The sequence below is a fragment of the Fukomys damarensis genome, unplaced genomic scaffold (genome assembly GCF_012274545.1).
Source record: "Fukomys damarensis isolate Sample0158 unplaced genomic scaffold, DMR_v1.0_HiC HiC_scaffold_16, whole genome shotgun sequence".
NCBI lineage: Eukaryota > Metazoa > Chordata > Mammalia > Rodentia > Bathyergidae > Fukomys > Fukomys damarensis.
In genome coordinates, this window is record NW_022900928.1 from 95,759,791 (window position 1) to 95,787,126 (window position 27,336).

Genomic DNA, 27,336 nt, shown 5'->3' on the forward strand with positions numbered 1-27,336 from the left:
GGGAAGCCGGCAGTCACATGTCAGCTTCTTCCACTTAACTCCATGCCCACCACTGACTGCCAGCAGCTCAGCAAAGCTTCACAAGTTCTTTGCCAACTCTCCATCTTAGCTTTATCTTATTCATCCTTTCTTTTTTTTTTTTTTTTTTTTAATTTTTTTGGTACCGGGGATCAAACTCAGGTCCTTGAGCTTGAGGGGAAGGCAGCTGAACCACTGAGCTAAAAATCCCTGACACTTACTCATCTTTCTTAAATAGACAGGTACAGTTCCAGGCTCAAATGGGATCTCTAGGCCTAAAACTTTGCTACTAAAAGCAGCTACATAAATGTCAGCGACAGAATGATGGTGCACAGAGGCTGCCGTGCCCACTCACAAGACATTGTCTGGACGTGCAGTGGTGGCATCCGGAAGGATGAATTCAACGATCCTAAAAAGACTTCTATCTCAGCTATGCCTTTCAAAACTGATTCAGGGGGCTGCTGCGGCACTCCTAGACTGAGGAGGGCTTTTTGATACACAGTCAGCATGCTGCTCACCGTCCTGCGGCTGTGCCCAGTACGAGGCCAGCCTGCGGAGGATTCTCCTATACAAAGAAGGCCGAGGGGGAGCCTCCTCTGGCTTGCTGGGGGGCCTCTCTGTAGGTCCCGTGTAGGAGATGGAGGCTTGATGAGTCTGAGGCCACTCCTGTTAACGTGGAGAGAGAAAAAAAATTTTTTTGTCATAAACACAATTGCTAAATCTGGGAGCTTCTCTCTGCAAAAGTTAGTATTCTACCTATTCCTTCTAGAAAGCTAATCATCTCTCAGAAAGAATTATCACTAATTCTCAATGCAGAATCCTCCAAGTTCCTTTTCCTCATAGGACTCTCTTGAAAACCATGAACTCAATGGTTTCTTCCTACACTGCTCTAAGATACAGAGCAGAGAGGAGACCACAGTGGACTGATAACCACTGTTCACCCTTATCCAGGACAAGATCAATGTGAACAAGGATGGAGTCATCTGTTTTGAGAGGGTGACACAAAAATGAAGCTGATGGAATCCAGCTGTACCAATACCTTCCTCATTTCTGGAATCTGGGTCCACAGAGAAGCCAGAATGGTTCAGCCAGCCTCACAATCCAAATCCAGCTCAAGACCTCTCACTTTTGCTTCCAAGCCCGTTCTCACAGTAGAATTTTTTGGCATCTCAAGCCCAGTGTCATCCTAGACTGCATCAGTGTTTGAAGGAATAAGTAAAACTACACCCTAACCTCTCAGTCCTCTCATACAACATAGCCACCACTTCCACAGCATATCCTGGCCTCACTGTGATCAAAACTCTTCCTTCTACTGAAGGAAAGATAGACTCTTTAATAAATGGTGTTGGAAAAACTGGATTTTAACCTGCCACAGATTAAAACTAGACTAATATCTCTCACCATGCACTCAACTAAAACCCAAGTAGATCAAAGATCTAAATATTAAAACAGAAACTCTAAACTTGCTGGAAGATAGGTTAGTTAGAACTCTTGAAGACAATGGCATAAGAAAAGACTATGAACAAAACCTCAATAGCATGGGAACTAGCACAATCAATAACTGGGATCTCATTAAAAAGCTTCTGCACTGCAAGAGAAACCACCAACAGAGCTAAGAGACAACTTACAAGGTGAGAAAAATTTTTTTACCAGCTATTCCTCAAAGGATTACCATCTAGAATATATAAAGAACTTGAAAAAAATCAAACCCCCCAAATTTAAGGACCCTATTTATTTATTTTTGGTACTGGGGATCAAACTCAGGTCCCTGCACTTGCAAGGCAGGCTGTAGAGCCACTGAGCTAAATCCCCAGCCCTAAAGACCCAATTTAAAAATAGGCATCTGAAATGAACAGACATTTCTCAGACAACCAAGTAAAAGCAGCATATAAACATATGAAAAAATGTTCAACATCACTGGTCACTGGAGAGATGCAGATGAAAACAGCACTGAGATTCCACATCACCCCAGAAAGAATGGCTGCTATCAAGAAATCAACCAATAACAAATGCTGGGCTATGGGGGAAAAAAAAAACCCTTCTCTCCATTATTGGTGGGAGTGCAGATTGGTGCAAGCACTGTGGAGATACCACAAGAGACAGGACGGGAGGTCCCATTTGACCCAGCTATTCCCCTGCTGATTATTTTCCCCAAAAAACTAAAAGAATCATAGCACGGTGATATATGCACACCCATGTTTATAATGGCACAGTTTGTCATAGCTAAAATTTGGAATCAGCCCAAATGCCCATCAACTGGAGAATGGATAAAGATTTGTTTTGTTGTTTTGTTTTTTTAAAAAATGGAGTACTCACCCACAAAGAATGAGAAACTAGAGTAATTTATAGCTAAATGGATGCCCACTGAGGCCATACTCTTAAATGAAATAAATAGGAAGCACATGTAAATACTGAATAGTTTCTCTGGTATGAGAAAATGAAAGTGTAAATAAGAAACAAAATGTGTACTAGATGCGAAACAGTAAGAAAAGGTCTAAAAGGGAAGACGGAGTGGGAGGAGTAGGGGAAAAAGGAAAGAAGGGAAAGGAAAAAAATGTAAGAAAGGAAAAAATGGAAACAAAGTCTTTGTAAATAGGGAAGGGTGAAGGGAGGGCAGGGAAATGGTGAAAAACTAACTACAAGATATATCATATAAAGGTACAAGATCCCAATGATGAATGTCGTCATACTGTATACCTAAAATATGCCAATAAACTTAATGGAAAAAAACAGTTAGAGATTTAAATAAATAAAGAATGCTTCCTCCTAAAACCCTAACATCCTACTCTCTAATTTCATCCCATGTTCTTTTGCTTTGTACAGCCCTGTACATCAGTTAGCTTGAACTATGCACCTCTTGCTACGCTTCCACAGGGTGAATTCAAAAATAGCCACAATTCTGGCTTCTCTTCCTCTACTGCTGACCCCTTCCCAGGCCAGGGGGACCAATGCATGGGTCCAGCCCCTTCCACACTCCTGGCCCAACAGCAGCTGCCTTCAACATCCATTTGCCTCATCTTCACAGTTACCTTACAATAATGGTCTCTGCCCTGACTGGGGTATTTTTAGTATTAGGAAATCAGACTGCAATCACATATCTAGATGGTGTCCTTCACTCCTGCTGACATTTAAAAAGCTGACATTTTCATCTCCATCTGTTTGAGTCATGCGCATCTTCATAACTTGATTCAAATTCAGAAGAGGAAGAGAGGTGTTATTTTTTGGTCCCTAAAGCTCCTAGCTATGCACAGTTCTCAATCACACTGAGAATTCTTGGTAATGATAGGGAAAACTTTAATAGCAAAAACCTAGGAAATGTCACAACTAAATGTCCCTTCACTCCATTTAGTTCAGAATTAATGGAGGCATCTAGTCTCCCTCAAAAGTTTTGTAAATGAAAAGAACCATTGTTAGCTTTGCTGACCAAACACCACTCCATTCCCCTTGGCTAGAATAGATAACTAAATTAATCTGAAAGGTAACCTCCCCTAACAAAGAAGTGCTGCTTCTGGGTTGAAATTCAACTGCCTGGCCACCATGTTTTGAATATCAGCAAGGTGAACTGTGGAAATGCAGCACAACCACCTGAATGAGATCAAGACTGTAAAACCCTATAAAAGGGGAAATTGTACCCAAGTACTCGATCAGGGCACCGCCATTAGGTGTCATTGATCCCCATCAATGGAGTAAAATTTGTTATTTTACTTCCATTTTGCTAACTCTCTGTATATCACTTGCCAATTCCTTTCTTAACACTAACACTCCATTTTTGCCCAATTAATACTTAACATCACTGTGTGGTTCATTTAAGTCTTTCTTTATTCTTCCATAACATGCATTCTTCAGAACTCCAAATCTGGAGCCAGGCATGGCGCCACACACCTACAATCCCAGAAATCTGGAAGGATGATGCAGGAGTATCACAAGCTTAAGCTCAGCTCAGGCCATTTAGCATCAGTGAGATCCTGTCTCAGAACAAAAAAAATTAAAAATTACCAAAAAAAGGACAGGTCTGAGAATGTACGTCAGCTTGAAAGCCCTTAGTTTAACTGTCCTTATCCAAAAAAAAAAAAAAAAAAAAAAAAAAAAAGTCTCAATTCTGGATCAATCTTGTTGCTCAGTTTCTGTACTCCTATATCTGGGCTCAGCATTGCTAAAGGGAAAAAAAAAAATCCTGCTGAGTTTTAATACAGAAAAATACACACAGAGATTCTTGGTCTCAGGTCCTTGATGCCACTTGATAATCCCGTCTCCTCACTGTCACCTTAGAATCACCTATGCCACCACCACTTACACCCACCATGCTTTCAGCAGAAGGCCTGTTTCACTGAGAATATCAGGTACATCAGAGAGAGCATCCTCAACTCTCCATAACCTTCTTTTCATCTGGACCTACCCTTTACCTCTGTCCTATCCCATGGAAAAAGGCACCACTTTCCCCTGCGGAGGATAATCCAATACTTTGGTGTTGGGCGCTGGCCTCTGAACTGGCAGGAGTGCTGCCATCCTGAACTAAGTGGAACCATTTTAGAGATAAGTTTCCTTTCTGAAGTTAAGTTTCTATGTCCTAGATTGTAGTCCTTTGTTCTAGTATATCACCCATTAAGGTTGCCTTAATAATTATAGCCCATAATAATTTGTGGTTAAGCCTATTTCTTCTTATGTTATGCTAAGACATTTTGTGCTGCTCTGAAGTTTCCCAAACTTAACAACCTTCGAGTTTAATGAGTCACCTGGTATTTGTCTTATGACTTCCTGACTCTACAGAGTTTCCTAAAGTTTATTTTAGGTCAGATAAGGTTGTCATGATAATATCATGCTACCACCTCTTAGGTTTGTGGTTTTTGCTTCAAAAGTCTGATGCTTGCCTGCAATAAAGTCGCCTTGATCAGACTCCTGTCTTGGCGTCCTTCTTTCTCTCCTTGCCCCATCTCCACCCAATGCTCTTTCAGGTTTGAGACACTGCTGGACAGTACTCTGCATCGCCTGCTCACAACACTCTGGATTCCACCCCACTTTCTAGTCACAGATTTTTGCCAACTCACTCATGAATTGTGTGTATCCTTTCTCTTCACTGCTTGTCTTTTCTTTTGCTTGAGGATATAAAATAATAGATATTCCTCCAATTTAAAAAAAAAGATACTCTCTTCAGCTTTGGCCTTTTCTTTTTTTTTTTTTTAATTTTTTTTTCAGCTTTAATTGAGTTTATTGGTACATTTTAGGGATACAGTACAGTTACATTCATTGTTGGGATCTTGTACCTCTACATGACAGGTCTTGATTCTCATTTTTTCCCCTTACCCCTGCCCTTACTTCACCCCCTCCTCCCCTCCCCATCTACAAACACTTCATTTTCATCTTTTCATTATCTCACATAGCTTTGGCCTTTTCTATCTCCTCTTCAAAGTCAAGTTCCTGGAAGTGGATGACCCCTGTGATCATCACTTCTTTATTTCCCATTTATTCCATAACTTTCTCCAGGATGGCCACAGCACAAGCACCACCACCACCACCTTGGAGGTCACTTAAACCTTGGGCAGCTGCCAAATTCAGTGCATGCTGCCCCATCATTGTTTCTACTCTTGGCTATTGCTTCTTGGAATTTTTCTTCTATCGGTTCTGTCCAGCATTTCAACACTATTCACACACTTACAAGATCTAAATCTCTCTTCAGTCTGCTGGAATTCCAGATTAAAGTGACAACTGTATCTCTACTTATGTGCACCACAGGTATTAAACTCATCATGTACCAAAGTGAAAAGTCTCCACAAACTTAACTTGATTCTAGTATTAAAAACATTACTGGAGGGACGGGGATTTGGCTCAGTGATTCTGCCACCTGCCTCACAAGCCCAAAGACCAGAGCTGGATCGCCCGTACCAAAAAACAAAAAACAAAAATATTAATGGAAAACTAAGCTATCAAATTCTAATCCTTCAAACCAGAAATCTTCCAACCTCCAAGGCAGTAATCTCAATAGCTCTTTGATCCATTTCCCATTGTCAATACTATTAATGCCTTTGTCTATACCTTATCACTTAGCTCCACCCTTGCTACTAGATCAACAATTCTCTAGCTGTTGTCCTTTCTTTGGTTTTTTGAGACAGGGTCTCACTATGTAGGTGAGACTGACCTGGAACTCACTATGTAGTCCAGGCTGGTCTCAAACTCACAGTGATCCTCCTGCCTCAGCCTCCCAAGTGCTGGGATTACAGGCGTGTGCCACCATGCCTGGCTCTGTTGTCCACAATGCTGTCATATGATTTTTCTAAAATGTATATCTGCTCGTGTCATGTTTCTGCTTAAGACTCAAAAACCCCACTCCATAAGGATTAAAGTCGGACGGTACATCACAGTGTGCCCTAACCCAAACTTCTAGTGTCATTTCCTGCTAACTATAACTAATGACCATGGTCATTACTGTGGTTTCTCAAGATCTATCTTTCAACCTGAAATGCCTTTTCTCTAGTCCACTACGTCTCCAAATTTAGATTAAGTGTCACCTTCCCCTGGAAGACTTTTGGACCCTTAGATGGATTTAGATGGCCCTGCTCTCTGCTCCCATCTTGTCTTTCCACATTTCTCTCTCAGCACTTGCCAAACAGCTGATTCACGTATACTTCTCACCAGCACATGCATGCGTCTTGAAGACAAAACCTGTAACTTGGCTTTGTATCCCAGACATTGACCAGTAATTGCTTGCTGAATAAATTATAGAAAACAGTTTATTGTCTGGTACTCCACCATTTAAATATATACTCTTTTTTATTAAATGTATTCACTACTTCCCCAATAAAATTTTTCCCTTGAATAGTAAGACATTTTACTAATCCAATTTGCCTCCAGTCTAGATAATTTTTGCTTTTTTGAAGTTCATTTTTAAAATCATGTAGATTGAATTCTAGTACTTTGGGGATTTTAATTTGTTACATTTAATTTGTCAATCCAACTGGATTTTAATCTTTTACATTTTCTTTTTAATCCAGCTGGTTATGGGAGATGAGTTTTTCAACTATTTTACAATGGACATGTATTACCTTTATACTTACAGGGACACTTGATAACTCTGAATAGTAACATTGGAACCAAGTTTCTCACTACCAATTTTCAGATTAGCCAAATTGTGATTATACTGCTTTGATTGGCACAACAGCTGAATATAGTATACAGTCCACAGTTAATGATGACTTTTCTATTAGCATTTTCATTAATACAAATTGCTAAGCTTGACTCCACTCCCAATTTCAGGGCTGGGGATCAAATATAGGGCTTTATATATGCTAGTCAAGTATTCTACTACTGAGATATACCCTCAGCTCCTAATTTTTTGTTGTTGTTATCTCTAGGGATTGAAACCAGGGTCATTCTACAACTGAGCTACATCCCCCACCCTGTCAGTTTTTATTTTGAGATAAGAGTTTGCTAAGTTGCCCAGGCCTGGCCTTAAACTTATAATCGTCCTGCCTCTGTGTAGCTGGGATTACAAGTATGTGCCACCTCACCAGGGACTCTAACATTAATTTTTTAACATATAGTTTATAGCAGTACTGTTCAAAAGAACTTTTCAGATGATGGAAATATTTTTTATCTAGACTGTCCAACATAGTAACCACAACCCCCATTTGCTAGTATAGTCTAAAACCTACTAATACTTGTCCACAAGCCTGTACAGATATATTCCAATACAAATCTTCAATTTATTGCCACGTATTAATAGCACACACAAATAAGATATGTATCATTCTGTTCAAGGTTTGTTTAGCATGGATGAGTGAATGAATAGAAAGGAGGGCTGAAATAACAAAGAGAAATTAAACATGGCTTTAGTTGAAGGAACAAGCAGATGAGAGGTGATCGGATATCAAAACAAAAATATTTTCTGAAATTGTACACAATGAAATGCAGTCCATTTCAGTGCTGCAGCAAGTTCCATGCATCTACAGTGAGGAATTTTAAAAAATCACAAATATATCACAGAGAAATGACTAACAAAGGACATGTTCTGCATTATGAATTGCATTTACCTGAAGAGTGCTGAAAAAGTGGGCTGCTTTGGTTTTGAGAGGCCCAAGATACCAGTACCTGAGAAAGACCAAGATTAAAATCTGATTAAAATATCAAAAGCACTATCAGTGTGATAGATGCTGCTCATGACAGACAATATATTACAAAGAGCCACAACTGCATCATGACTGCTATACTGGAGGCTTGGGGATTATAGCTTAACAAATGACTATTACAGCATTATGGCATATTTTTAATCTGCATTTCAAGGTCATATCCAACACTACAGAATTAAAAAGTAGAAATATTCTTGTAGTTCACATGAGATGTAGAGCCAGAGTCTCCTTGAGTCCCTAAATTCATAAGTATATAACACAGACTTTCAAACACTGAATAGTTTGTGTACAAAGAGCCACAAGGAAAGGACAATGAGGCCATGCTGAGAGGATGCAGATGTTATGCAGTTTGATGTTACAAGCTATACAACTGAATCCCTTACCCCATATCCTTTCACACACAAAGGCACACAGAATTAACATGTGTTAACCGCCACACTCTCACATTTCAAAGGGCAAGCATTAAATCTGAGAATGAGGAGGATCAACTGTGTATTATTAAACACATAACAACCACTGGAGAGAGGAAGAGAATAGAATTCTGTCTTAAAAATTATCTGTTACTAATCACTCCATCTTAACTATTCCCTGTTGATTCTGATTTATACATATTTAGCTCCTATCATTTATATGGAAGAAGATAGAGCATAAAATTTCAGCTTTTGTGAGCTTATGATTTGGGAAAAGTTCTCTGAAGTAACAGAAAATAATAAATGACTATGTCATGATAGAAACCGATCATTATTTATTGGTAAGGGGAAAAAATAAGGGACAAAATATCATTAATGGCCTAAAACCACGGCAGCAGCCAGAATAAGGGTATGGAACTCAAAAAGGAGCTGGACATGGGTTGGATTTAGATAAAAGAGGGAAGGAAATCATTCCAGGCAAGAAGAGGAGCAAAGATATGGGAAACAGTGAGAATAATAGGAAAAGCTTAAAAATAAAGTTACATGGTTAATTAGGGATGGTGAGATAGTTAAGTTGCGCCTGGAATACCAAAATAAAAAGCTTCAATAAAATCCAACAGGCAATGTGGAACCATTCTAAATTATTATTCAGATCAATATTGTGATGCTACCAATAGGGGCCATGGTCAACTGGTGGAGAGAAAGTGTGTGTGTGTGTGTGTTTAAGCTTACTTTATAGTTTGGTTTTCTTTTAGTTAGCCAAGTAGAAAAACATCCTGACTCAGGCAGTTCATTTCTAAATTGTCAGCACTTCCCTTCACCTCTGCCAAACCTTGACACCATGCTTATAGCCCCTTATGGCCAGCTAGAGAATGGTTTCTTGCATCCTTATGTTTTTCCTTTCACAGTAAAAAGCAACTTGGTGGCCTTAACTCACTAGCCAAAGTTTATAGAACCACCACAAGATTTTGAAATTCATGTTCCGAAACCAATCAAAATATGGGGCAAGTATTTGAGATATTCCTGTGGAAATTTTGGAAAGCAACTTGTTCTTTTTGTTTCAGGGAAAGCTAAGCAACTCCTCTTGGTGAGCTGCTGAAATATGAGATTATACATGAAATACAAGGTAATTTTTTGGATTCAACATAATCATGGGCAAACTTGCAAATGAAAGGATGTGAAATACTGGAGACTGTAGTGTGTTATATAATATAGTACTATTTCTCTTTTAACATTCCACTGTCAGGAATTTCATTAGCAGGAATAATAAAGTAAAATTTTGAGAAATTTCTAGAAAGCAAGTGTAGCAAGCTAATCTAAGAAGTATAAGAGGGGATTCTTGATGAGAGAGCTGTGAGTGAGAGCAATCATAATTCAGATAAACTCTATTAAAGTAAACTGTAAGCTGCAGGCTTTAGGAAAAGCAAAGAAAAACCGCCACCCACCAGGAATGAAGTGAAGCTCACTCAGCATCTCCTTCAGCTCTAAGTCAGGAAGCTCTTGCCTACGCTACCTCTCCACATCAAATGGAGCCCGACACACCCTCTTCCCAAGCCAAGAGTTTCATTTCATACAATAGATTCTCCAAAAATAAGTCTATTGCCATGCAAGCTAGCAATGGCCCTCTAATCAGCTCCTTTATAGGCCTGTTCTTCCATCTCACAGCACAGCCAGGCATCCACCTTTCTGCTTTCTCAGTAAGAGGCAGCCTGTGGTCACTCAATCTACGAGGACTTCAAAAAACAACTCAGTAAAGTCTTCCAACTGGGACAAAAAGAACCTTGCAAGGCTGAGGACCAGGCAGTGCCTTCTGCCTAAGATGCTGCTGGATGACAGGCAGCCCAGATCCCTTCAGGCTTGCATAGCCTAAGCTATACTCAGATATTATGTCTAAAAATAGACAAGCACCTTTCTCTAGCTACCACCACACTGGAGCAAGGAAAATGGAACTTTCCCCAATCTTTCTACATATGGGAGAGAAACTTTAACCTGATTCTCCCTATATCATTACTCATCCCCAATTCAATTTCCAGGCCACCTAAATTTATATTTGGATATTAAAATCTCAAAGGCAGGGGAAGAATAAGATTTTTTAAAAATCATTGCACATTGATATAAGAATCCTTTACTTGCTAACTTTGATGCCAGCATCTCTGAAGGATCCCCATCGAAGGCCAGTCATCGCAAACACGGGCTGCTCCTTTTCACCCTGGAAGAACAGTCAATTTGGATTCATGAGTAAGATAACTCAGGACTCTTTACATGTAAGTACCCATAAGTGTCTATGGCCTACTTTTCATGGAACCAAAATTCTAAAAAGTATATTCACACATTAAAGAAATTAATCTGTACATGCTCAGCAAAAGTACCTGAATAAGCCATACTGTAAACTTAAAGTATATATCAGGTCTCGTGACTCTACTGGCAAGGGAAACAAAGCATACATTAGACTGTAAATTAAGAACTAGGCTGTCCCTTGGGCAATCAGCAGCCAGGTTGGCCAGTAGTCCTTCTGGGACTCTAAAATATACCACCTGTTTGAAAACACAAATATGTTACAACAAATCAGAGTAAACAGCGATTTGGATTTGGCCCAATATTTTATGGCCAAATATTGCATATTAAAATGAGTGGTTGGCCAGGGATTTAGCTCAGCGGTGCCTCACAAGTGCAAGGTCCCCAGTACCAAAGTACTGAGTTCAATCCCCAGTACAAAAAAAAAAGTGGGTTTCAAAATTAAGAAACATTAAAAAATTATACAAGTCAATACCCCTAAGAGCTTATTGAACCTTCCTTGAAGTACAAATACACACACACACACACACACACACACACACACCCCAAGATTCTGGATGAGATATTTTTCTGTAGCTCAGAATAACAACTAAAACCCAAGAGATGAAAACTGTTGACTACTACTACTTTCTAAAGAGAGCTGCCACCCAGCATGGTGCTACATGCCTGTAATCCCAGAACACTGGGAGGCTGAGGCAGAAACACAGAAAATTTGAGCCCATCCTGGGGCAACTTAGTAACTTAGTGGGATCTTGTCTCAAAGTACAAAGTAAAAAAGAGATCAATTACATTACCACCACCAACACCACCATCACATTGCAAAAAACAAAGAAGGGAAGGAGGGAGGAAGGGAAAGAAACTGAAATGGCTTCCCCTCAGCATCATCCCACCAGGACCAGTATAAGCAAAAATGGGAGCAGGGGGAAAATCCTTGAAACTGGAGGTTGCTGGCCCAGAGAAAGGAGGAAGGAAGCCTCCCAAACCTTTCACTCCCCTTCCTCCAGCACCAAAACCAAACAAGGAATTCCTGAGAGGATCACACACAAATACTGGAAGACCACAGGAGAGATGCTGAAGCTGATGCCCTCTGTTGTGCCCCAGCTCACAGCTAATGCACCAGATCTGTTTTCTGTTCTCTTCTGCTTCAGCAAGTGAAGAGAGAAGGGAGAGATGGCAGAGCAAAGCAGTAATGCTGAGACAACTCGCTGGACGACGTAGCAAGGACACATTACTCTCCTGGGGCCCAAATGGATGCTGTGGAAGACAGCAGGGCTTTGAATCACCTTGACACAGCCCATCTAAGAATCTGGCCCAGGGGAACAGCTCCCCAGGAGGGTTGCAGGCCTGGAGGCTGGGGGAAGGAGTTGAAGGAGGTGAGGCTAGGACAGATCTCCAGCATCAGAAAAACTCACACACAAACCCATAAGAGAGCCAGCACTGGGGCATCAGCAGCCAAGAGGGAGCTATAACAGTTCTTCTCAAGAAAAAGATCATTCTCTAATCCTGCTTCTATGTATCAATAGTGAAAAAGCTAGAAACAGGGGAGAATGGAAGAAGATACAGGTGTGGTACCTCAGTTCACAAATGCTTTTGTTTGCAAACAATTTGGTTTGCACACAGAAGTGTTTGAAAGCAAATTCTGTTTTATTTGCAAACTCTGCATAGAGGCTGAGCCCATCTTTCCCACACAAATACAAACATGGTCATCTTTTCCAAAATCAATAGCGGGGCTGGGGATTTAGCTCAGTGGTTTCACCACCTACCTCACAAGTGTTAAGATCCCAAATTCAATTCCCAGCGCGCGCACACACACACACACACACACAAAATCATGGCACAAATTAAATTCATGAACCGAGGTATCATAGATATTAACTGGGGTACCAAAGATATTAAGGGGAGGTGACTGCTGAAAGAGGAAGGTAAGATCCTATTGATCCAGTGACATTTAAACAGAAGAATGACTTGAGTCTTGATTTCCGTGAGCAATCTAAATAAGGACAAAGAAATAAAAGGAACCAGGCTATATTTGCCTAGAAAACTCCTGCATGAGTTTTGGCTTCTTTTCAGTGAGGTGAAGCTACTGACGGAAGAGCTTTGCACAGAGAAGCAACATGCCCCAACGTGCACCTCCAGCTGTTGGATACAGACCATGGGGAGGCAGGGGAAAGACTGGAGTTAGAGGATCCTACAGCAGTCCAGGCACAAGATGGAGGAGACCCAGACCCAGACCAGGGCAGGAACAAGAGAAGTATGAAGATGGCCTGGATTCAGCATAAATTTTGTAGATGGAACCCACAGGTTTCTTGCCTACATGACCTTGGAGAGTCAAGGATGACTCCAACATTTTCAGATACAATGAGTGATGGTTTTATCAAAGTAAAAGTGATCATTTAAAGACCACATTATTCCTTAGAAATGTTATATGCTGGTCACTAACGATTTACAAAACAGTACAGTAACACAGAACAATTGTTTAGAAGTGAAGAGATCATAGACAAGTAATTTACATTCTGCACATTGGCTTAAGATTCAGACCTCCCCAAGTGATTTCGAGTGTCTTAAGTAATCACTGTTGTATCCTCGCCTTTTAACACAGTGAGTGGCAACATGCAATAAATAAAATTTATAACATAAATAAAATTAAAATAAATGAAATTACTATTTTAGCCACAAAATTAGGTGATAGAATAACCTTGTAAAAAATTTATGAGTCAAAACTATTTTGTCACTAAAATTCCACAGAATCCATCTCTCAAGGCTCTAAAAGACAGATACACATTTATTCATTCGATCAATCAATGTGTCCTGAACTACTCTGCACCAAGCACTACGCCAGGTACTGAGGAACACATGCAGAACAAGACACTTCCTGTGCCTCCAAATGTCCACATTCTTTGCTCAGTCCTTACGCTTACAAACAAAATCTCCCTCTGTAGACTTTCCATGACTTTACCCACTGTTTGTCAATGTTCCTCCTAATTCTTCTAGTAAGAACTAAATAAACCACTGAATCTAAAGGTTGTCTGAAGTCCTACTTTACATTTACCTTAACTATTAATGAGGTTTAACCATGTGGAAAGTTTTCACACACCAGGCTTCTCATTTATATTAAACTAATCACCCATTCATTTTTCCCAAGGAATAACATTAACAAATATGTATTACATATCAGGAACTGGAAATAAAAATATTTTCAAGGAGCTCAAAGTATGGGAGGTGTTAGACACAGGCAATACGAATCTCAGCCAGCCACAAAGAGTAATTGGTAAGCGAAGGGAGGGCAGGGATAAGGGGAAAAATGAGAACCAATACTTGTCATGTAAAGGTACAAGATACCAATAATGAATGTAACTGTACTGTATACCTAAAATGTACCAATAAACTAAAAAAAATTTTTTTTAAAGAGTAATTGGTAAACACAAGCAGGTGCAATGGTATAATGTGTGGGGGAGCAAAGGAGGACGGTCATGGAAAACACAAGCTAAATTCTAAAACATAAGCTTATGTTATTATTTTTAAGTGACAAATAAATCAAGCTAATTATCTCCTCACTAATCCTTTCTGTGGTAAAACATTTGAAGTTCAGTCTTTCAGGTTGAAACATATAGTATTATTGATCTCAGTCACTTTGCTCTGCCATTTGATCTCAAAGCTTATTCTTCCAAACTGCAACCTTGTATCTTTTAACCAACACTTAAAACAGAAAGGACCTAGTTGAGCCTGATGGCACAGGCCTATAATACCAGCACTGAGGAAGGCTGAGGCATGAGGATTCAAATTCAAGTTCAGCCTGAGTAACTACATGACTGAATGAGACCCTGTCTCAAAATAAAAAATAGAAAGGGTTGGGGCTATAGCGAAATGTAAAGGCCTTGGGTTCAATTCCCAATAATGCTAAAACAGAAAGCCAGCCAGTCGGACAGACAGACAGACAGAAAGAATAAAGGACCTGGCTTGGGAGAGGGTGGGACAAAAGTGGAGAAGAGAGAGACGCAGCACAGAGCTTGCTGCAACTTCACCAGCATTTCCCCACATTGTCTAAGATGCTAACAAGTGTCACCTCACATGGTAATGACAACCTACGGCAATTAAAACAAATTGGGGTGAGATAGGCTTGGAGATAGCTAAGTTATTTGGTCCACGAAAAGTTCTGTTTCACTACAGTTCTTATTAGTATATCAATGTACATGAACAAATTTCCAAAAGGAAAAATACAGTACATAGTTTTCTTGAGTTGTTAACTTTAATCCCTTCTCTAGGAGGACTTTCCTATGTCATAAAATACCAAGGGATTACTAAACTAAAAGCCCAGCACGTTCTGTAGACAGGAAGTGCTGAGGAAAGTACATGCTCAAGACTTGCAGACTGGTGCCCTTATACATCTCTTGTTTCATCTGGGGGCAAGAATCTCAGGAAAACTCTGTTAGTATCAAAGGAAAGGCTTGTAAGCTCAAGGTTCACTGATGTAGTCTACTATGGCCTAGAAAGGAGTGGGGATGGCTCTGGGCAGCAGGGGGATGAGCAAACAGGGCTGATGTGCATGAACATCTAGAAAACCTGGTCAAGAGCCAGATGGGCACAACCCTGTCAGGACTCAGAGGGAGCTGGTCATGGAGACCAGTCCCTGCGGAGGAACCCTGAGTGTGGTGAAAACAGATGGGGTTGCATGGACAAAGAAGCCGCCGACAGACAGAACTACTGCATCTTAGCCTTTTGGAGGTCGGGACGAGCAGATTATGAGGCAGATAGGCCAAACAACAACACAAAAGAAAGACAGGCACACAACCAGACCATCACAGAAAGGGAAGAGCTGTCCAGTTCATAGTTCTTCCCGCTGGAAAGAGAAAACCCCCAAGAAAGCAGCCTGGCACTTTGTGGCAAAAAATAACTGGGAGAAGCGCTTGGAAGACAAGCTTAAGGGGTAGGGAAAAGAAAGCAACTCCTGTCAATTATTTCCTAGATTGAGAGAAAGAAATGAGCTCTAAAGTTCCGAGCATTCCTAAGAGAATGCTCAGAGCCCAGGTAAGAAAGAAAATAAAGAACCCATGTAGCCAGGAAGGACAGAGAGGAGAAAGAGAGTCTAGTTCCCCACCATGTCCCCTATTTGGTTCTGAGCTGAAACAAATCAGAAGAGCAAAAACAAAAGAACTACAAAGAACACCACAAATCTTTCCAATGCTTTCTTTAAAGTCAAGTACTGTGCATCACAAATGTCTATTTTTTTTAAAAATGCTCTTTAAATATCACATGAGGGCTGGGGATTTAGCTCAGGGGTTCCACCGCCTGCCTCACAAGTGCAAGGTCCCAAGTACAATGCCCAGTACCAAAAAAATAAAAAATCACATGATAGTGCCAGATGTAATACCACCTGCAAAAAGCAGTGTGGAAAAAGCAACAGACCATGAGACAGAAATCTAGTTTGTAGTTCCACCTCCACCACAATAAGGCTCATGACCAGTGACATTTTTAAATCTGTCAAATGAAGATATACAACATATCTTGACTTCCTCACCATGTTGGAAGTTCAGATAAGATGTGAACATACTAAAATATGTAAAAAGTTAAACATAAGACATTACCATAGTTTCTAACAACTACTTTTTAGCCGGGTATGGTGGCACACACCTGTAATCCCAGCACTCAGGAAGCTGAGGCAGGAGGATCGCTGTGAGTTCGAGGCCAGCCTGAGCTACATAGTGAGTTCCAGGTCCATCTCAACTACATAGTAAGACCCTGTCTCCAAATAAATAAATAAATAAATAAATAAAATCTACTTTTTATCTTTGAGAAATCATTCATTATATGTGGGGTTTGAGTTAGTCTCTAAAAGAAGAATTTAGTATCAGGCTTTGTCTCTAAAGCCTGTCTCCATATTCTGAAAGCAATTTTCAGAAATGAGAAGAAAAGTAAAAAAAGCATGCAGTTTAGCTGGGTTCCTCAGAATCCAGAGTAGCAGCTGCTGCATCATGTTTCCTAGGAACTGGATTTAAAAGTTTCTGGCTTCCTGGGCTGCGTCATCAATACACAGAATCTGTGGTAAATTTGACACTGGTTTCATCAATTCACAAAATCAATGTATTTGAAAGAAAAAGAAAGAGGAGGCAAGAGACATTTAACACATTCCCACTGGCTTGAACCACCAGTGGTACATGCATGACTGTCCCATGAGGCAGTACAAACAGATGTAATCACTTCTGTCAAGTCTTTTAAACTAATAAAACTATAAAATTAATAAAAAGCTGCCCAATGGGAGTCATGCGTGGACTGCCAGTGGTTCAAGCCAGCCGGCAGTGAGACACATGAATTACAGCCCCACCATGAACATGTTAAATAAAAAACACAGCAGGACTTTCCCGTTAAATTGTAGTTACTATGGAATGTATTACTTCCAAGGCATGTAAAACAAGCAGCAAATCACTCAGTTATTAAGAGGTACATCCTGACTCACCTTCTTTAATCATAAAATATTTAAAAATAATATCATCATAGATAACCTGCAGTATATTTGGTAGGGTAGAATTTCTTTCAGGATAGCCCTCCCATTTTGTGAGAACAACTTATTGTATGTTGAAAAATCAATGGTAATATAATTGGGCTTTATCAAGCCCAATGAGACTGTGGTAGAGAGTCTAGACATTAGTGCAAGAAGAAGAAAGAAAAATAACAAGAAAACAGGTTAAGAACTCATATGCTCTTTTGATAATTATAAATATGCACACAGCAAACTCTCATATAGTGTGAGAATTCCTTATCTGAAACATTTGGGACTAAAAGTGTTCTACATTTTAGAGTTCCCTGAATTTTGGAATATCTGCACAGACTTTACTGGTTCAGCATCACTAAACCAAAAATCCAAAATCTTCTAAAATCTGAACTCTGGGTCAGGCCCAGATTTTAGACTTTTAGATTAGGGAAGCTCAACCAGTATAACTAATAGCAACGTTTGGAGACAGAAGCTTAGGAACATGTCACAGAACAGCCTCCTCTTCTGCAAATATTAGGAAAGGGATAAATATATTTATCCTGAATGTAGCTGGTACATTTTAAGGGCAAATCTGAGTAGAGTACATGTAGGGTGGTTCAATTTCACAGCTCCACCTTCTTAGGAATTTGCCCCCACTTTTTTTGCCAAGAAAAAAAAATGTTTAGATGAAGAAGGAGTGCTTAATACCCAGTAAGAATATCTATTAAATTAGGAATTAAATTAGTTTTAAGGAGAAGATCCTGGAATTCAAAATGTCTTTTAGATATTCCCTCCTCTGCTCTCTCCCTCAATTTTTATTTTGGAAAAATGTCATATCAAAAGTTTAAATAAGTACAATGAAAACTTTTATACCTCTCACTTAAACTCACTCTTCCCAACATCCCCCCACAACAGCGTTATCCTACAGAGTTGTCAAATTTACAAGTTGCACATTTCACCTCCAAATGTTTCAGCATGTATCTCCCAAGAGCAAGGACATACACATAACCAATGGCACTCTCAAGAAATCTAACACTGGGCTGGGCACAGTGACACTACTGCACCCCTTCAATCCTTGCTACTTGGCAGGCTGAGGCAAGAGGGTTGCAAGCTCAATGCCAGCACAGGCAACTCAGTAAGGCACTGTCTCAAAATGTAAAAACAAACAAATAAACAAAAAAACTTTCAAAGGGCTGAGGATATAGTTCAGTAGTAACGCACCCCTGGATTCAAGCCCAATAGTTGCAGGGACTGAACATCAATATATAATCTGTAATATATAATTAATACTAAAATATCTCTAAATTATCCCAATAATTATGATTATTTTGTCACTGCTTTTCATTTTTCCAACCAGGATCTTATATTAATTTATTTAGTTTCCCTTAACATTAAACACTTTCTACCTTCTTTTGGATTTCATAACATTGACATCTTTTGAAGAATCTTAGTCATAGTGTTGTTTACAATGCCCCATGATCTGCATTTATCCAATTATTTTCTTAATATTAGATTCAGATTAGTTAAGCATGAGAGGAAGAAAATGATTTTTCTTTTTTTTCGGGGGGTACCAGGGATTGAACTCCGGTCCGTGCGCTTGCAAGGCAGGCCACCGAACCACTGAGCTAAATTCCCAGCCCTTCTATCTTTTTTCTTTTTTTTGGTGGGGGGAATGACATTTTTGAAGTTGCGTGTCACAGTACATTATCTCAAGAGGCAGACAATGTCAGCTTGCTCCATTACTGGAGACACCAAATCTAGTAATTTAGATAAAGAGGCGTATGATAGATTTTTTTACTCTAAAAGTGGAGAAATCGTTAAATGGTTTTGAGACTGTTTAGATGTTTCCCAACAGCTTTTGACCAATGGCTTTTGTATCAATTGATAATCTTGACTTGAATCAAAATAGTGACTGAAAAATGGGAATATTTTTATTCTATCACTCCTTCTATATTTACAAGCTAGCTATTCTTCTGTAACATCACTGTGGGCTTGGGTATTCTTCACTTCTTTTTTTTTTTTTGGTACTGGGGATTGAACTTGGGTCCTTGCGCTTGCAAGCCAGGCCACCAAACACTGAGCTAAATCCCCGGCCCAATTCTTCACTTCTTAAGGAGTTATTCTTTTTAATAATGCCCCCCATCAGTCTGGCTCTTATGTCTTTCTGCAAGGTTACTGTCAATTTTTTAATATGTCCTTACCTTGTTGTTCTTCCTCTGCCTCTGAAAACTATCCCTTCACAGAGTCCTGGCTATTTTCATTAGGGACTAGCATTAAAAGATTAAAATCTCACTGCTGTGGGACATCACTGCATTTGAGCCCTTTTAGTAGGGATAGCTAGCAGATGTATTTCTAAAACTTATGAATTCCTTCACAAATCAGTAAGAAAAAATTAGACAATCCAATAGAGAAATGCAAAGTTCTGTTCTCACCTAGGATGTAGGAAGCTACAAAAAAACAAAAAACAAATAAAAAACCCCTTATTTCCACACTGAAAATAAGAAAAATATAATCTACAAAATCCTATCTTTTATTGAGCTAGTCAGGGATATGACACACAGACCACACCAAGTGATCTGAATTCCAAAGACAAGCTCCTCCAAAGGACAGACAGCACATAAGATTTCACTTTTAGTAGGATATACAGAAAGGGAGAGGTAAAATGAAATCAGCCACTATCCTAAGTACCTTATGATTTTGAGCTCTTGTAATAACTACAGGAGGTATATAAATAATGTTAATATCTGCGTTCCAAAGGTAACCAATAGAGGTACTAATATATTAGAAAGAGATATAAAAGAATAAAGCTGACTCTTAGCCCTCATTTTATTGAGATAGGGTCTCACACTAAAATGTGAAGTGGGCCTTAAATTGTGATCCTCCTGCCTTGCCCTCCAGAGTAGTTGAAATAAGAAGCATGAGCCACCATGTCTACCTAGGAATTCTTATATGTAACGAAGTGATTGAGATAAGGTCTAAAACTGACAAACTACAATGGAGCATCACCCACTCAATAATACTGAACTATATACACTTTTTTTTCTGTCATTGAGTTTATTGGTACATTTTAGGTATACAGTACAGTTACATTCATCATTGGGATCTTGAACCTTTACATGACAGGTCTTGGTTCTCGTTTTTTCCCCTTGTCCCCACCCTCCCTTCACTCCCTCCTCCCCTCCCTACCTACCAACACTTTAATTCCATTTTTACATTTTCTTATTTTTTTTCTTTTCCCTTATTTCCTTTTCCCCTAAGAACTATATACACTTAAAGGGCTGAGAAGGTTATTATATGATATGTGATCTTGTATCACAATTTTGAAACTTTTTTATTTTTGGTAGTACTGGGGATTCAATGCAGGGCTTCATGCATGCTAAGCAAGCTCTCTGCCACTGAGCTACATCCCCAGCCCCTACACCACATTAAAAAAAAAAGTAGGATCTTAAGAATATTAATTATTGATAAGAAGTAGAATTAACAGGCAAATTTTCTTCTCTAGGGATGAACACTTGGGATAAGAAGGGAAGAGGGACAGTTGTGTTCAAAGTTGCATTTAAATGACATATAACACATACGTGTATCACTGTGATAACTGTTTCAAAATCTGAAGAGACCTCACCTTGATCTGCAGGACATCAAGTGGAATGGTCTCTCCTTTCACAATGGCAAGTGTGGCTTCTGTAATATGTCTACAGGGGAACAAAAAGGAAATGAGCACATCATGGAAATAAGCAAAACTTCCCCACCATACACACACACTCTGGCCCCAAATACCAGGAGTTGATCAGGAAAAGGGTAGTTTTTCAAAAACAATCCAAGGACACAGAATTGGTCCAGAGGAGTAGAAAAGAATTACCTAAACAAATATGGTGGAAGGAGCTGATTAGACTCAAGGAGAAGGATCTGGCAAGAAAAAGTTTATAGAAAACATCAATCACTTATTTAACATCTATTGAGTCTCTCCACTGGCCTGATTCATATTTGTCATTGGAAAATATACTTAATATATAACATATTTTATTATATATTATTATATAATCTATTATATAATATATAATAGATTATATATATAACAACATCTTTTATTCATGTATGAAATGCAGGCACTACAAAAAGCAATATTTATTTTTACTCTAACAGTCAAAAGAGTAACTAAAGTACAGGATTTGTGGCTGCTATCATAGCAAAACATAATCCGGAAGCCAAAACATGTTTCTTTTATTTCTAGGATTATTAGGATGTGTGCCGATTTAACTGCTGATTCTTCTGTTCATAGACTGGAGACTATTCTTATCTACATTCTTAAGAGAATTTTGACAAGTCTATGTGTAAAGAAGTACTCTTAAAAAGGCATGTTCTATTGACATCCATCTAGTGCCTGAGAAACTATGCCAGGACTTACAAGCAGTTCTACAGTTTGTACTTCAATTAGATCTGAGGTAGTCACACACGAATACAGACAGACAATCAACCAAAGAAGCGTTACAGCAACATGTAGCTGAACAGTGGAGTCCTTGCTCTCAGAGCAGAGATAATGAGTAGAGCCACATAAAGCCCTTCCTCACACAGTCTGTAACCTGTTGCAGTCTCTGCGAGACTGGCTACTTTCACCCTTCAGCTCTCCACTGAGTTGTCCCATTCTAAGAGAGGCCTACCCCTTCTGGCCCAGAGGTAGTTGCTTCCCTGTTACATATTCTCTACCACTACATCCTTCATATATCTGCGCAGATCACAACTTCTAACATGCTCTTTTTTTGGGGGTTGGGTGTTGAGACAGGGTCTCACCATGTAGTTGAGACTGACCTGGAACTCACTATGTAGCCCAGGCTGGTCTCGAACTCACAACAATCCTCCTACCTCAGCCTCCAAGTGATGGGATTACAGGCAGGCACCACCACACCTGGCAACTATTTCTCTATTTACTTTATCATCTGTTTCCCCCTGGAGATTGAAAGTTCCGTAAGTTTAGTGACAATTTACATCTTTATTGACCAATGCAAAACATACAACTGACAAGGTACAAGCCACATAATCAACACTTGATATTTGTTGAGGTATTCTATAGAATTTCAAGTATATAAATGGAGAATTTCTATATATTCCTCATACAGCTTTGACAATTATCAACTTATAGCTAACCTTACTTCCTTTATATGTGCCATTTGCCCATGAACCTGTAGACCAAAGTGAATTTCAGATTTCTTATCACTTCATAGTTCATTATATGTCTCCAAAGAACAGATTCTTTTTTAAAAAAAAAGAAAACATTACATACTTAAAATATTAAGTAATTCATTTATCTCATATATTCACCTATGTGTAAATCTCTCCAATTAACATATGAAGATATATATGTATGCATACATACATATTAGCTTCTTTGCTCAAATCAAGATCCAAATAAGATATACATTGCAATTAGCTTATGTCTGAAGTCTCTCATTCTATAAATACCCTATTTCAATTTCCAATTTAAAGAAATGGCTCTTACTGAATTTCAAGAGGGTTTAGATTTTACTGATTGCATACCCATGATATTAATACACATTTCTATTCTCCTCTCTTCAGAATATCTACACTAGAAATCTGTGTCCAGTTCAGCCTTACAGTTTTGGGCAAAAATTCTCCCTATGTGGTGATGCCTACTTCCACTAGGAGATACATAATATATCATGATCTCTCTGCGATGTGGCACCACTGAAAATCCGTGTCTCATTCAATTACCGGCTCTTTGACAAAGGGGCCAAAAACATACGCTGGAGGTAAGACAACCTCCTAACAAATGGTTCTTCATATGTTATCCATATGAAGAAGACTGAATCAACACCATCACTCTCACCATGCACTAAACTAAAATCAGAATGGATCCAAAAACCTAAATGTTAAAACAGAAATAATCTGCTGGAAGATAAAACTGGTAAAATTCTTGAAGACGTAAGTATAGAAAAGGACTTCCTAAATAGAAACCATTTGTACCAGAAATAACATCAAGAATCAACAAATGGGATTCTAACAAATTTAAAAGCTTTTGTACAGCAAAGGAAGCAATCAACAGAGTGACGAGAATCTACAGAATAGGGGAAAATGTGCGAGCTACTCCTCAGAGGACTAATATCTAGAATATACAAAGAGCTAAAAAAAAAAAATAGAATCTCTCTAATATAAAAGGCCAAATCAAAAATGGGCAACTGAAAAGAACAGACACTTCTCAGAAAAAGTACAAGATGGCCTATAAATACATGAAAAAAATACTCAACATTTCTGGCCATTAGAGAAATAAACGCAAATTGAAAGAACACTGAGATCCTATCTTATTCCAGAAAGAATAGCTATCATCAAGAAATCAGATAATAATTGCTTGCAAGGCTGTAGGGGAAAAGGAACTCTTCTACATTGTTGGTGGGAATGTAAGCTAGTACAACCATTATGGAAATTAGAAAGAAGATTCTTCAAAAAACTGCAACTCATTTGACCCAGCTATTCTCCTTCTAGATGTCTTCTCAAGAGAGACAAAATATTACAGTGTTACATGCATACCCATGTTTATAGCAGCACAATTCATAATAGCTACATCTTGGAAGTACAACACGCCCATCAACAGATGAATAAAGAAACTGTGGTATTTATACAAAAAGGAGTACTATTCTGACATAAAAGGATAAACTTGAACCATTTATAGAAAAATGGCTGCACCTTGAAATCGTGGTAAGTGAAATAAATCAGACACAGGAGCTTAAATATCACATGGTTTCTCCTATATGAGATACCTAAAACATAAAGATCAAAATAAAAGATAATAAGAAAAAGGGAGATAGACCTTTCACAAAAGGTAGGGGACCTAGAGATGAAGAGAGGAGAAAAGATAGGATAAAAAAGAATTAAGATGTGTTATGTGCAGGTACCAACTCTCCACGAGGAATGTGATCACTATGTACTGCAAACATGGACTGATAAAAATAAAACTGAAAGTATACATAAAATATAGAAAATCCTTGCCTAGAGTTTTTAATTCACAGAATTACAAACTGACCATCATTTAATTATATTATTCCATCTAATTCATTATCTGGTCTACAAAAGAGAAGCTTTCCCTCAATAACAATCTGGAAATCTTTCGATACAGTCATAGGAGAAAGCCAAGATAAATTCTTAATTTTTAAACTTTTTTCTCAATTTTCAAAACAACATCAAAAACAACCGATTCGCCAGTGTTAACAAAAAGCGAATAGTTCATTTTTATTTTCTTAACATCACTATGAAATCACTTACACATATGTACTTAATATTTCAAGGCTTATAGTTACCAGCTTTACTGATCCTCAAATTATTCCAAATGAAAGAATTTCAATGGTAGGGTACAGAGATCAGTATATAATTGGAATAAATGATAAGAAAGAATAGCCACAAAAGGTCCATGCTGATGTTAGCCAAACTGGAGAGAAGAGTTCTTCCCTAATGTTTACTTAAGCAAAAATTATCTAAGTTTGAAAGAAATACTTAATTTTTTTTCAGTATAAGTCCTTAGTGTATTTGTCACTTACATTATAGAATATAACCTTATAGAATTGTATTCACAGGGAAAACAATTTGGATCACTGTACCAAACTTACAGTGTTAGAGAGTAAGAAAGGAAAAATGAGTCAAGGATTCCAGAGCTGGACTCACACTGACAGCTTTTATAAGTCTCATGTGGTTGAAGGCATGTGTCACTTACCTCAACCTCAACAATGGTCTGAAAGGACTATTTTTCTTTTAGATCCATTAGGTTCACTGCAAAATTAAAAAGGCACAGAGAATTCCCCCTAGCTCCATGCCCATGCCTACATAACCTCACCCATTATCAATAATCTCCACCAAATGGGTTGGTACATCTGTTACCACTGATGAAACTGAAATGATGTATCATTAGACTCATAGTCCACACTTTTTTTTTATTAGGGTTATATTTTATGGGGTTGAACAAAAAGTATATACACAATATTTTCACTGTCCCCAAATCTTCTAGTCATCATTTTACTATCTGCATAGTTTTCCTGGTCCAGATTCAAGCAGCTGGAATCATACAACATGCAGCCTTTTCAGGTTGGCTCCTTTCACTTAATATGCATTTAGTTTTCTCTGTTCTTTCATGGCTTGATGGCTTATTTCTTTTCAGTTCTGAATAATATTCTATTGTCTGCATGTACCAGTTCATTTATCTATTCACCTGTTTTTTCAAGTTGTGTCTTTCAAGTAAATGGTCCTTTTTGTCTAGGTTTGTCTAAGTTTATTGTTAAAGAGTTGTTTAGGTAGGCTGGGCCCCGATCCACCACGGGAAGGAGAGCCACGCCTGCTCCCGACCCAGCAGCCATTGCTCAAGCGCCAGGAAGGTAGCCGCGCAGGCGTCCCTGAACCCCCATAAGCCCCCCCTCCCGCACTCTCAGATCTCCTGACTGTGCCAGTCTTTGGACCCACTCTGCAAAGACAGAGGTGGTCATCAAGGGTATTTTTCTGAGTTCCCAACTTTGAACATCTTTAAAGAAAGGGTGTGGGAAACCTGTAATAGAAGGTTGCGGAGTTCAACCATTCAGAAGGATGGGGAACTCAATCTGGGCCTTGCAGCCCGAGGTCAGTCAGCGTCAGGGGGTTCAGCCATCAGCTAATCGAGATCAGGGGTCTTGCATCCTCGCTCTGTCTGAGCCATTAAATGGTAAATACACTACAATGAAATTTTGTTCACTGCAGACATGTTCTGGACTGCTTCTTGATTTCAATTTAATTCAAATGATTTAAGGGTGATAGACTAGTGACTACCATAGGTGGTCAATGTCCAAGTTGTGCTGGATCTTAATGTGTTCCTGATTGTATCAGTTGGGGTAAAGCATTGCCATTGATTTGATGAGCTGTTTTCTCTGATGTTATGAAGATGAGAATGTCTGTGGGTCGTTAGAGACACAGAAGCTAGGGCGCAACTATATCAGGAAGATTTGGGTGATAATCCAGAGATGAAACCAAGGACAGCCGGACAACAAAAATAAAAATGAGAAAACACTTAAGGAAGACACAAGGACAGACTTCCAGTTTACCAATGGCAAACAGTAGGGCAAATGAGGATGAAAAGGCTGATAGTGAACCACCAGGACACCCTGAACTCAAAGCACAGGAAGTAACAAAACAGATTAAGCAGGCTCTAGAAAAATTCAAAACAGAAATAATTTCCCAGATAACCATAGTGATAGTGAGCAAAATGGAAGTCGTGATTCAAGACTCTAGAGCAGAAACTGACAAAAAAATGGATGAGCTCAGGACCATGATAGAAGCCATGAAGGCCCGGCATAAGAAAGAAATGGAAAAAATAAACGCCCAACATAGGAAAGAAATGGAATCCATAAAACAGATTCAAACAGATATCCAGATGATTAAACACTCTATTGAAAGTGTATGCAACAGAATAAAAGAATGCGAAGATAGGCTCTCAGATATAGAAGATAAGATTGCAGTCAGTGACCATGAAAAGAGAGGTCTCTGAAAAACAGTAAGAGATCATGAGAAATCGATCCAACAACTCCTAGATGATGCAAAGAAGAATAACATAAGACTGATAGGAATCCATGAAGTAGCAGGAGAAAATACAAATGACTTTAAAAAGCTGTTTGCAGAATTAATGACAGAAAACTTCCCAAACAGAGGGGAAGAACTTGACATTCAGATAACTGAGGCATATAGGACCCCAACTAGCTACAATCAAAATAAATCTACACCTAGACATATAATAATCAAGATCCCAGAAACCCAACAGAAGAACAAAATACTACATGCAGTAAAAGAAACAAATCACATACAAAGGAAAGCCCATAAGAATCACAGAAGACTTTTCAACACAAACCCTTAGGTTAAGGAGAGCCTGGAATGAGATATTTCAAGTACTAAAAGACAACAACCTCCAACCTAGACTGATGTATCCAGCAAAACTCTCTTTCAAAATGGATGGGGAAATAAGACACTTCCACGACAAAGAACACCTGAGAAACCACATGAATACCAA

The 27,336-nt window shown here is 38.9% G+C and overlaps 1 protein-coding gene across 1 annotated transcript in view; it reads right to left on the reverse strand.

Annotated features, from left to right (window-relative positions):
• The window catches only part of Agk (acylglycerol kinase), a 92,640-nt gene that overhangs the window by 13,021 nt on the left and 52,283 nt on the right, over window positions 1-27,336 (reverse strand). Inside the window, exons 8-11 of the mRNA XM_033764495.1 lie at window positions 20,932-21,001; window positions 10,678-10,757; window positions 8,043-8,100; window positions 537-684 (exon numbers count right to left, since the gene is read on the reverse strand). Of these exons, the coding sequence (XP_033620386.1) occupies window positions 537-684; window positions 8,043-8,100; window positions 10,678-10,757; window positions 20,932-21,001 (356 nt within the window). The remainder of the gene's footprint in view (window positions 1-536; window positions 685-8,042; window positions 8,101-10,677; window positions 10,758-20,931; window positions 21,002-27,336) is intronic.